The following is a 12,885-nucleotide window of genomic DNA, read 5'->3' on the forward strand; positions in this document are numbered from 1 at the left end:
AAAAAAAGTGCCAAAAACGCACTTAATTTATGCAGAGTTTATCTTTCCAGGAGGTGCAGAAGTGGTGCAAACATTTTTGCTGTTAATACTTAACATGTGCACATACCCTTTGGAAGTTCTTGGCTTCACTTCATAGTTACACCTGCGGTCCATAACCTGCTGTTCCGAGCCATAACTCACCAGAAACCGGTGAGCTACAAGCTGCGGTCCTCTGTCCATAGGTCTATACATTTATACATATGTTATCTGGCACATGGCCAACCACTCAGCATGATGGCAACACTGAGAAACCAAAAGGTGCAAAATCTGTGATCAGTAATCTGGACCTTCACAGAGTTGGGACATTTAGGATATTTTGCACTCGTTAGTTTGTGAAGTGACCCGACAGAGCAAGCAGATATTTATTTCTATACTGTGCAGGGTAGAAGGTAACAAAGTGTTGGGATTGATCACGGATGTCTACATAGACAATATTACTCAAAAACGGAGCTTCATTTTAAGGGCGTTGTCAAGTTAAAACAAGTTATCCCTTATCTGGGGGGATAGGTGATAACTTGCTGATCGTTGGGTGTCCGACCGCTAGAACCCGCAGAGATCGGCAGAATGGGAATTGTTATCTGTGTTACAAAATGGTGCAGCAAGTAGGACACTCGACTTCCGCTCCATTCATTTTCTATGGGGCTGCTAGAAAAAGCGGAGCACAGTGCTCGACAGCTCCATAGAGAATATGTACATTGTAGCTCCAGTCTAGCGGGGACAAAAGCTCCCCGTTCTGCTGATCAATGCAGGACCCAAAGGTCGGATCCCCACCAATCAGTACATGATCACCCATCCTATGAATAGGTGATAAAAGGCTCATCTGGAAAAAGCAAAATAAGGCACTACTAGATGAGTACCTGGTTGGGTATTCATCTTTCTTGTCAATGCAGATGGTCTGCCCTCGACCATACCACTCTCCATCGTAATGCAGGCGGCCATCCTCCGACCTGGCACTGTGCTGATGCTTTTCCATCTTTACTGTAACTGAAGAGGGAAAAAAGGCAAAAAATCACAGAACATAGCTTGATCGTACAGTGTGCATCCCGATTATATACAGTAAAGAAAACAAAAAGGACGGCAATAAAATCACCAATAATAATCATCATAATGCTCTAAAACAAGGATTGGTCACATAGGTATGTGAATATAGCCCAACTGGATTGTATCTGCGTTATCAAATGCCATGTAAAGCAATTTGTAAAGATAAAAGTAGGCCATCATTTCAAGGGTTTGGAGATTCACCGAAACGTTCCAGGATGACAACTATTAGCATTTATATACTACTCCCAGCAAAGATGTCTCATGTCTGGTTCAAGGATGAAGTCTAACCCTACAACCATGCAACAAAGAAGCATAAAAAGTGGTCACCCCCGATTTATGCTGTGGTGCGTATTGCAAATAAAGAGGATTAATGGGGTTTAAATTGGTGAATGCCCTCTGGTTGTACCAAATTGGCTTTTCTTTTAGACTAATATTGCAGCAGTAAAACCGCCAAATCCATCCACAGACATTGCTACAAAACATAGTTGTATGGACTATCTCCAGTCACTTACCAGTTTGGCCGTCGGTCCTCTGCACATCAGGTGCTCCATGCCTGGATGCACTATGAGGCAATAGGTCTCCTGTGATAAACGTTACATTGTTTTATCACATGACGACCATAGTTTGGGATAAATTAGTGTTTTCCTTTGCATTCAGCAACAGATATGCTTGTCTGTCTCAAAAAGACTATAAAGGATTAGTTATAAACTCATTATTTTTATTACTTACCTTCTGGCTTTACCCGATGAGGACCTAGCGTTGCCATGGCCTAATAAATATAAATAAATTACTAATTAATTTTGCCACTCACAATGCAAAAACAAAAACATCCCTTAATGTACAAAAATAGCTGACACTCAAAGGAGATTAGTCGCAAACAAATTCCACTGTGCAGCATTTTCCAACTATCTTGTAAACTGTGAAGGCATCCAGACTCAAGTACATGTTCACACAGTGCGATTCTGCACTCGTCAAATCCGCTATAGATTAAAAATAATCCATAGCAGCAATCTGCACTCTCAATTTCTACGTCTGCTCCAAAAGTCTGCAGCGTTCAGCATGACCAACTTCATTATCAGCAAAGGTTAAAGGAAAAGTCCAGCTCAAGACATTGATTTACTTGCGAAGTTAACATCCTAATAAATGTTTAACCAGTTCAGGACTGGGCCATTTTACCCTGTTGTTGACCAGGCACTTTTTTTTCCCTTCAGACATTCACTTCTAAAAAAATATTCTCATTTGGATATATAATAATTTTTGCCTCTTTTTCGTGATCTGTGGTGCTAGAAAAAGCGATTGAGACCAACAGTGTCCTTTTTTTTTTTTTTAGTTTTATTTAGGCGCCCCCCCCCCCCCCAAATTTATTTTTGCATTTTTTATTTAATGTATTTTTTCATTTTATATACTATGCCCCCTATAAAGGTCTTAAAAGAACGTGGGGGCATTTTTATATGGTAATACATTCTTTTTATTGCTGCTTTCCCCTGCAGCTGGGGCTGGTATATTAGCCCAGTTACAGAGAAAATGCAGCCTGGCTGCACATCAGAGCTGAATGGGTCTCCTATTACCCAGCAGCTCCTGTTCCCCTCCTTACCTACAGCGATCCCATGACCACTGGGTCCAGAGGAGGAGGCACTGTCAGTGCTTCCTTATCTATATACACAAGTGTTGATTCAGCACTGAGTATACAGGAACGGAGAAGGTAAACAAGGCAATAAACTGCATTTATATTCACTTTGGAGAGGTGGCTGTGTGACAGCTGACTGCTCATCTCCATAGCTGCACAATCTCCTGCAAGCAGCTTACTCTGCATTTTAGAACTTCAGTTCAGAGTAATGTGTGGACTGTACAGACGTTTATAGTCTATGGGCAATCCAGAAAAATGAAAAAAAAAAATATTGACACCTTCGGGTCCAATGGTTTTTATTTTCCCTTTCTAATTTGTTTTTTTTTGGGGGCTAAAAATGTTTTTTTTTTTGCATTTGAGTTCTATAAAATGTTTGGCACTGTTTGACTTGCACAGGCACTTTTTCTTTCTCTACACAGTTCCGGCTGCATGAGTTAACAGAAAAATCAATCAGTGAGCTCCTTCTCAGGGCTAGTTTGTAAGTGTGAGGTTCTCTTTACTTCAGCAGTGGCATTTTGCTTACTGGTCTTCACAGTCAGTCGTGGAGATTTATCAATACTTAAAAGCATTTTGCTTTATAAATCTTCCCACTTGTTCTTACACTCATAACTGAGAAATCTATTCTTGTGTTTAGAGAAAACCCTCTTACTTTTCTAATAGTCGTCCAGTCTTCAAGTATATCCAGGTCTTGTAGCATGTAAACAATATATGGACGTGGGCATGTTAAGGAAACGGACACAAAATAGAATTAGTCCTTACCGGTAATTCGGTTTCTAGAAGCCTTCCACGACAGCATTGGAGGATGTTGTCCACGCCCTATCGGGGGACAGGAACATACAGAGGTTAAAAGCCCCTCCCCACCGTCAATCCCCAGTGTTTACCAAGATCACCTGGAAAAAAATGGTTACCTGACAGTTATATGGAATCCATAGGGAGGGAAATTTGTGCTGTCATGGAAGGCTTCTAGAAACCTGAATTACCGGTAAGGACTAATTCTATTTTCTCAATACGCCTTCCACGACAGCATTGGAGGAATACCAACAATATTTTATTAGGGAGGGACAATAGCTTGTAGGACTTTCCTACCAAAGGCTAAATCCCTAGTGGATGATAAGTCTAATCTATAATGTTTGGAAAATGTGTGAAGGGAAGACCATGTAGCTGCCCTGCAAATCTGCTCAGTAGAAGCGCCCGCTCTTTCGGCCCATGAAGTTGCTGTGGATCTGGTATAATGAGCCTTTAAGGCAATCGGTGGATCCATCTGTTGGTTGATGTAGGCTTCCCCAATTGCCTTTTTGATCCAGTTTGCTATAGTGGATTTAGCTGCCTTCCTTTCTCTGTTATGCCCTGAGTGTTGTATAAATAGATTTGCATCCAATCTCCAAGACTCAGTTTGTTGAAGATAATAAAGGACAACTCTGCGGACATCTAGGAGGTGGAACTCTGCTTCCTTTGAATTAGACGGTTTCTGGCAGAAGGAGGGAAGGATGACTTCCTGGGAACTATGGAAATCCGTAACCACCTTTGGGAGAAAGGAAGGGTCCAGGGGAAGTGTAATTCTATTTTCAGTCACATTCATGTAAGGTTCTCTGATGGAAAGAGCCTGCAGTTCTCCTACTCTCCGTGCTGAAGTGATGGCTACTAAAAAGGCAGTCTTATGAGAGAGAGTCTGTATTGTGGTGGAGGATAGAGGCTCGAAGGGAGAGAGGGTTAGACCCCTGAGCACCACAATCAGATCCCAGGATGGGACATGAGACTGAACTCTTAGGTGAACTCTGAGCGCCGAAGTCATGAATCTCTTGGTCTATCTGTGAGAGGCCAAATCTTGGTCGAATATGGAACTTAGGGCTGAAATCTGCACCTTGAGAGTACTATGTTTGAGACCCAACTCCAATCCACTCTGTAAAAAAATCAAGGATCCGAGCAATGTTGGGGTGTGAGATATCAGGAATATCCAGGGCGTACCATGACAGGATTTTTTTTCCATATTTTGCCATATATAGCATTGGTTACTGGTTTCCTACTCTGTTGAAGAGTTCTTATAACTTCTTCCGAGAGACCTATGGATCTTAAGATATTGGCTTCAGTAACCAGGCTGCAAGGTTTAGCCACTGAGGATTTGGGTGGAATAGGGGGCCTTGTGAGAGAAGGTTGTTGAACTGTGGAAGTATCACCGGACCATCCAGGCAAAGTTCTGTGATAGCCCCTCTGTGGCCCAAAAGGCCTTGGTTCGGGGCCATCAGAATTGTTGCCACTCTCTCTAACCTGACTTTCTGGATAGTTCTTGCTATCAGTGGAATTGGAGGAAATGCATAGACCAGTTTGAAATGCCAGGAATGGGCTAATGCGTCCAAATTTATGGCATGGTCTCTTCTGTCCAGTGAAAAGAAGAGGGGAAGTTTTGCGTTTAAGCGACTGGCAAAGAGATCTACTTCGGGGAGACCCCATTTTGCTACCAGTGACTGGAATATTTGAGGATTCAGGCTCCATTCTCCTGGCTGGATTTCTTTCCTGCTTAGAAAGTCTGCTTGAATGTTGTTTGAGCCTTTCAGGTGAATTGCCGAAAGTGATAGGAGATGGTGTTCTGCCCAAGAAAATATTCGGCCAGCGATCTGTTTCAGGCCGTCTACCCTCGTACCTCCTTGATGACGAAGGAAGGCAACTGTAGTCACATTATCCGAGAGCATCTTGATGCGAGTACCCTGGATTAGGTCGACTGCCGCTCTGAGCGTTTTTCCTACTGCCTTTAGCTCCCTGAAGTTGGAGGATGTGGCACTGATCTTGGGACTCCATCTGCCTTGAAAAGGAGTCTGGGCCACCATGGCTCCCCTCCCCAGCCTCGTATACTGGCGTATATACTGTAATAAGAGGGTCCTGGGTATAACAAATCCCCCTCTGAAGATTTTGGGAGCTTAGCCACCAAGAAAGAGAAGCTTTTACCCGACCGCGGGTCCTGGTCCTTTTGTTTAGTGAGTCCCTTTGTCTGTTCCAAGATCCTAGGATATGATCCTGGAGGAGCCTTGAGTGGGCCTGGGCCCACGACACCGACTGGATACAGGCCGTCATTGACCCCAATAAAGACATTGCCGCTCTCAATGTCGGATTCTCCTGGCGTCTGAAAATTGAGATCTTAGTTCTGAGAGCTGTTTGATGCTTCAATGGTCGTCCAATGGACGACTATTTGTTTGTTGGAATCCAGCAAGATACCAAGGAATTTCCTCCTCGACGAAGGAAGGAGTTCCGACTTTTTTAGGTTCGGAACCCAACCTAATGAGCGAACAGTTTATAAGGTTATAGAAATGTGAAGATTGAGAGTCACCACCAAAGGGGCGACAATCAACATGTCGTCCAGGTATGGAATTATACAGACACCTTGTTTTTGGATGAGTGCAATGACTTCTGCCATAATCTTCGTAAACACCCGGGGTGCTGAAGAGATGCCGAAGGGCAGTACACTGTACTGGTAGTGTTCTGTTATGTTGTCCCTGAGGATTGCAAAGCGCAGGAACTTCCTGTGGGATGGATGAATCGCCACATGGTAGTATGTGTTAGAACCCTCCTGTTTGTTTTTTCCATCTTGTGTTTAGCGGTCAAGTGACCATCTGCCTTTATATTCCAGCTCCGCCTTTTTGGCTGTGCTGGACTTCAGTGATGTTTGACTGTTTTGCTAGCCAGGTGCTTCGATGCCTATATCTCTCAGTTCGTTTGGTCCTTTGGGACCTCTAGTACCTTTTTTGTCAGTTTATCTTTTGTTTTCTACAACAACTTTCCCTGTTCAGGAGGTGTCCCATTTTTGTTCCAGTCCTTAGTTCTTTAGGGACACCTTCCCTTTATTCTCTAGGACTTCGTTCAGACTAGTCTAGGACTAAGGCGGGTCTGTTCGCTAGGAACAGGCGGCCCGCTACATCGTAGGGATTCAGCTTAGTCTTACTGTAGGGAAAGCTTTCCCCTTCATTCCTTAGTTCTTGTTTGCAGATCATAACAGTAAGTCCAGCTCCCCCCAAAAAATTAAGGAAATATTAATACGGGGATCAGTATGGCTTCCGTCCAGGATTTGGCTCGACGCTTGCAGGGGTTGACTCTGGAGGTGGCCGAGCTCCAGCAAGACGTGAGTAGCTGTTCCGGAGCGCATTTTGTGGAACCCAAGGTAGGACTGCCGGATGATTTTTATGGTAAACAGCAAGATTTTTTTTCCTTTAAAAATGCTTGTTTGTTAGATTTTCGTTTGAGACCAAAGTCCTCTCGGAATGAATCACAGCGCATTGGTTTTGTTATGTCACTTTTGTGCAATGAACCACAAGGGTGGGCCTTTTCTCTTCAACCTAATGATCCATGTTTGAGGTCGGTAGAAGAGTTTTTTTCTGCTATGGGTCTATTATATGACGATCCCGATCGAATCTCATCTGCTGAGGCAGAACTCAGTAGTTTGAATCAGGGGTCAGATGATGCTGAGATTTATTGCACACACTTTAGAAGGTGGGCTTCTGAAGTCAGATGGAATGATCCTGCTCTGAAATGTCTATTTCTTGCTGGTCTGAGTGAAAAGGTTAAGGATTTGCTAATTGCATTCCCTGCACCTGAGACTCTGCAGGACACCATGCAATTAGCTGTTCGTGTGGATAGGAGGCTGAGATCTAGGCAGAATGAGGTAGAGACTCCTGCAATGCCAGGTCCTAGTCCCAAGAAAATCTGCTCAGACGGCGGAGATCCGATGGAGGTTGGGGAGATGTCGCTCCGCTCTCAGGAAAGAGACCGGAGGTTCGCCGAGGGATTGTGTCTTTATTGTGGTAAAGCTGACCATTTGATCAAGTATTGTGAGCTTCGTTTAAGTAAAGAAAAAAAAAAAAAGGTCAGGTACGCCCGTATAGCTTGTTTACGCTCTGCAGGAGTATTTCTTTCAGGGAGTACTACTTTGCAGGAAAATTTGATTGAATTTCAGGTATTTGTGGATTGTGGTTCAACGCTTACTGTGATTGATAAAGGGTTTTTGGAAAAACTTAACTTGAAATCCAAACCTTTGTCCTCACCTACTTCTGTGATTGCAATTGATAACACTCCCTTGAAATGTATTACTCACAAGGTTGCTGCATTTCCCCTCACCATCAATGGTCTTCACCAAGAAATTTTGGACTTTGTTGTATTAGATAATTTACCCTCTCCGGTCGTTCTAGGATAGACTTGGTTAAAACTGCACAATCCTATGCTGGACTGGTTTACTAATATGATTTAAGTCATGGAGTCCGAGACGCTATGATAAATGTTGTAATGGTCGCATTGCGGCTGTGGGAAAAGGGGAATTACCTGTACCTATTCAAGATTTTTGGAGGTTTTTTTCGGAGGAGGAGTCGCAAGTTTTACCCCCTCATAGGGATTATGATTGCGCCATTGAGTTTATTCCAGGAGCTACTCTTCCCAAGAGTCGCTTGTTTAATCTGACTATCCCTGAAAGAAAGGCCTTGGAGGAGTACATACAGACTAGCCTGGCTGCTGGTCACATTAGACCTTCTAAGTCGCCTGTGGCAGTTGGATTCTTTGTTAAAAAAAAGGACGGCAGTTTACGTCCATGTCTGGATTTTCGTGAAATTAATAAGATTACCATATGCAATTCCCACCCATTACCGTTAATTCCTGACTTGTTTAACCAGTTAGTGGGAGCCAAGTGGTTCGTGAAGTTCTGCAGTTATTGAGTGATAATTCACTCTTTGCTAAGCTGGAGAAATGTGAGTTCGCTGTCCAGAAAATTAGTCTTTTGGGCTACATGGTCTCCAGCGAGGGCTTTGAGATGGACCCGGTGAAGGTTCAGGCTGTGCAGGAATGGCCTAGGCCTATTGGTTTGAAATGTATACAGAGATTTTGGGGTTTTGCCAATTATTACAGGAAATTCATTAAGAATTTTTCTGTAATTGTTAAGCATCTATCCGATCTCACCAGGAAAGGTGCAAATACGGTCCAATGGACTACGGAGGCCATTGAAGCGTTTAAGTATCTCAAAGAGTGGTTCAGTTCAGCCCCTATCCTTATGCAGCCTGATGAGACCAAGCCTTTTTTGGTCGAGGTCGATGCTTCATTGGTGGGGGTCGGAGCAGTTTTGTCTCGGCAGAACAGGGATGGAGTACATCCTTGTGCCTTCTTTTCGAAAAATTTTTCGGAAACCAAATTGAATTATGATGTTGGAAATCGGGAGTTGCTGGCTATTAAACTCGCGTTTGAACATTGGCATCATTTTTTGGAAGGCGCTAGATTTCCTATTCAGGTATTCACAGATCATAAGAATTTGATCTATCTGGATGCTGCCAAGCGCTTGAATGCCCGTCAAGCTAGGTGGGCACTTTTTTTTCTCGGTTTCATTTTTCTGTTACCTATATTCCTGGTACTAAGAATGTTAAAGCCGATGCTTTATCTCGCAGCTTCTCTCCTGCGGTCAGTGCCGAGGAGGAGGAGAACATTTTACAGAAAGGAGTTGTGGTGGCGGCATTGGACTCAGTTTTAGAGAATGGGATTCTAAAAGCTCAAGATGATGCTCCATCTAACACTCCCCATGGGAGGTTGTTCGTGCCTAGAACCTTTAGGAGAGACTTGTTTGTGGAGTGTCACGAGTCTCGGTTGGCAGGTTATCCAGGAATTTCTAAGACTAAGAGACTTATCAGTCGCAGTTTCTGGTGGCAGAAAGAAGTCATCAAGTGGGTGCGTCAATGTACTGTGTGTGCTACGTCAAAGGCTTCACATACTCCTGCTGCGGGGTTGCTTTGCCCTCTGGAGGTTCCTAGTGCACCTTGGACACATCTCACAATGGATTTTATTACTGATCTGCCCGTGCCCGAGGGTTTTACTGTCAACTGGGTGGTTGTGGACCGTTTTAGTAAGATGTGTCATTTGGTTCCATTCATTAAGTTGCCCTGCGCCAAGACACTGGCTAAGGCGTTTGTTAAGGAGATTGTCAAGCTTCATGGCGTTCCCACGGATATTGTTTCTGATAGAGGACCTCAGTTTGTGGCTCGCTTTTGGCGTGCTTTTTGTGACAGGTTGGGAGTCCATTTGTCTTTTTCGTCTGGGTATCATCCGGAGTCTAATGGACAGACTGAAAGAAAGAACCAGGATGTTGAACAGTTTTAGCGATGTTTTGTGGCGGACAATCAAGAGGTGTGGTCTGAGTTTCTGCCTCTTGCAGAATTTGCTCTTAACAATCATACATCCTCCTCAGCTGGATGTTCTTTTTTTTGTTGTACTAGGAGACATCAGTCTTTTGGTTCATTCTCCAAATTGGGGTCGGCGGTGCCAGAGGAGGAGAATTTTTCCGGTGATTTGGAGAGAGTTTGGACTAATGTATGTTGCAACCTTCAAGAGGCTAACAAAAAGTCCAAGAAGTATTTTGACAGGAAACGAAAGGTTTTGTTTACTGTGAGTGACATGGTTTGGTTGTCCTCAAGAAACCTGCGGTTGAGGATTCCCTCTAAAAAACTGGGTCTTAAGTTTGTGGGTCCATTTAAAGTGCTTCAGGTTGTTAACCAGTCTGCTGTTAGGTTGGATGTTCCTTCTTCCTGGAAGATTAATCCTGTGTTTCATGTTTCCTTGTTGAAAAAGGCTGATGTATCTGATAGGGATGCCACTGTCTCAGTTCCTCCTGTGGTGGAAGACGGCGAATATGAAATGTCACATATCTTGAATTCTAGATGGCATAGCGGGAGAGTACAGTATCTCGTCTCCTGGAAGGGTTTCGGTCCCGAAGATAAATGGAATGGAACAGAGGTTAACCTTGGAAATGACATCCCCACTCCATGTTATGAGCCACAGAGCACAGTGAGCAGTATTGGATAAGACAGCTGCTCTGGCCACAATCTGGACTGACTCAGCCGAGGCATCTGCTAAGAAGCCCGTGGCTTTTTGAAGAAAAAAAAAGAGAAGTCAGATGTGCATTGCCTCACTTGAATACCATTAGTCCAAGTAAAATCCAATGTTTTGACCGATCGCACTCGGACTGAAAACTATGGTAGTCTGCATGAGCCCTAAGGCATGTAAACCGCAGCACACATACAATAACATCCTCCATTTATTCATACCCAGATGTGATATTCTGCATATTATACAGGAGGCCAAAGAAAAAGTTTGGCCAAATTTAAAAAAAAAAAAAAAAAAAAAGTCCTTTTTTGCACAGGACAAATCCTGAGCTAGGTTATAAATGATCTGTTTACTGCCTCAATTTGTTATTTTTGGTAGTTTTTACATTCATTACTCATAACGCTGCCGTATGAGTCAGGATCTGACAGCGGCTCATAAAAAAGCAGCACTTTATACTCTTAAATGCTCTCTACACTGAAAAATAACCATTGACAAAACGACTTAATCTGCTCGTGTGGGCAGACTTAATTCACAGTAGGGGAAGCACATGGAAATGCTCCGTTTTAAAGGATTTACTAGAATAAGATAATTGCTGATTATGGCAGTAGTGAATGGACATTGTGCCAAGTTCCCCGGGAGACTATTTTCAGCAGAGGGCTGACCACTGACAGCCATACATTTTGGATGATTAAGTGATTACTGAGCAATGGAAACATAAAAGACAGAGATATGTGGAAAAAAATAAATCTTCTGTAGGAAGGTGGAAAAAAAATTATTTTATAGATATTTAATGGCGGCCTGCTAACAGCCTGGAGACCCCCACAGCCCAGGAAGCCGCACTGCTGTATTCTTTAGAATCATTTTATTCTAACGTAAGATCATAAATCAGATTGAGGACAAGAAATTAATGTGATAGAAGTAAATGTAAGATCCCAGCGTCATCGGATCACAAGTATAAGTTTCTTTGTGTCACTTTTAGGCAGATACGTCATTAGAGGGCATCACTTGTCTAACGCCCCCACACACATTAGATGGCCGGTTGATCTCCAGAGAGAAGATATCCCTCCCAACTCTCCCATACACTGCAGCGCTCGCTCTGCTCCTGTGTTCTCTAAGAGAACGCCGCTGCCGAATATTGCTGGCATCGGATTATCCAGCAGAAAACAAAAAGGATCTGCAGTCCAATATCGGACATGCTAGATCACAGTTCCCAAACTCCAGCCCTTAAGGCCCACCAACAGGTCACGTTTTCAGGATTTCATTAGTATTGCACAGGTGATACCTGCACAGGCAATAATTCCATCACCTGGGCAATACTAATGAAATCCTGAAAACATGACCTGTTGGTGGGCCTTGAAAACTGGAGTTGGGGAATACCGTGCTAGATCATTCTCTCCCCCAACAATCCTCTGTCGGTGGAGAGTCAGGAAGTCCCCTTACACATCAGACTGTCTTTTGGACCTGTTGATATCGGTGGGTTCAGACACCATTAGTTAATTTGTATCGGGGGGCTATAGAGGGGCCTCCAGCATATATCGGACTGCCTGCTAGGTAGTTGTAGACCGAAGAGAAGACAATTGGCTCTATGGTCGGCTTCGTAGACTTGTAGCACAGAAGTCCACACCTGCAGCAGACGGAGCCATGGACTCCTATGGCGACTCTTGTACTTCACGCTATGGCAAAACCTACTGGAAGCCAAGGAAGTCACTGGGTTTTCCTCCTTTGTGATGCTCTGCCGCCTTTACTGCAGCTGACTTCAGTTGTGGCTTGTTTGTGGTTCTTTCTGCCTTAAGTTTTGCATTAAGCATGTGAAATACTGCTCAGTGGGGCTGAGATCTGGTGAGTGACTCAGCCATTGCATAATAATATTCCACTTCTTTGCATTAATAAACTCCTGGGTTGCTTTCGCAGTATGTTTTGAGTCATTGGCCATCTGTACTGTGAAGCGCAGTCCAATCAACCTTACTGCTCAGATTCAACCAAATACAGCAAGTATATCGCTGTACACTTCAGAATTCATCCGGCTGCTTCTGTCTTCAGTCACATCATCAATGAACATTAGTGACCCAGCGCCATTGGAAGCCATGCATGCCCAAGCCATCACACTGCCTCCGCCATGTGTTACACAGGATGTGGTATGCTTTGGATCATGAGCCGTTCCAAGCCCTCTCCATACTTTTTTCTTCCCATCATTCTGGTACAGGTTGAGCTTTACTTCATCTGTCCTGTGAATGCTTTTCCATAACCGGGCAGCTTCTTTAGCTTATTTTTTTGCAAAGTCTAATCTGGCCTTTCTATTTTTAAGGCTGATCAATGGTTTGAACCTTGTGGTGAACCCTCTG

General features: G+C 43.6%; 1 protein-coding gene across 2 annotated transcripts in view; it reads right to left on the reverse strand.

Annotated features, from left to right (window-relative positions):
* BRMS1L (BRMS1 like transcriptional repressor) overlaps window positions 1–12,885 on the reverse strand; it is a 44,916-nt gene that overhangs the window by 10,243 nt on the left and 21,788 nt on the right. Inside the window, exons 7-10 of one of the 2 annotated variants that reach the window (XM_073638950.1) lie at window positions 3,357–3,421; window positions 1,810–1,849; window positions 1,593–1,661; window positions 897–1,023 (exon numbers count right to left, since the gene is read on the reverse strand). In XM_073638950.1, coding sequence (XP_073495051.1) covers window positions 897–1,023; window positions 1,593–1,661; window positions 1,810–1,849; window positions 3,357–3,421 — 301 coding nt within the window. The remainder of the gene's footprint in view (window positions 1–896; window positions 1,024–1,592; window positions 1,662–1,809; window positions 1,850–3,356; window positions 3,422–12,885) is intronic. The other variant, XM_073638951.1, reaches the window with a different exon arrangement.

This window comes from Phyllobates terribilis, unplaced genomic scaffold (assembly GCF_046119375.1).
Source record: "Phyllobates terribilis strain yellow unplaced genomic scaffold, ASM4611937v1 Scaffold_7__3_contigs__length_470593459, whole genome shotgun sequence".
Lineage (NCBI taxonomy): Eukaryota > Metazoa > Chordata > Amphibia > Anura > Dendrobatidae > Phyllobates > Phyllobates terribilis.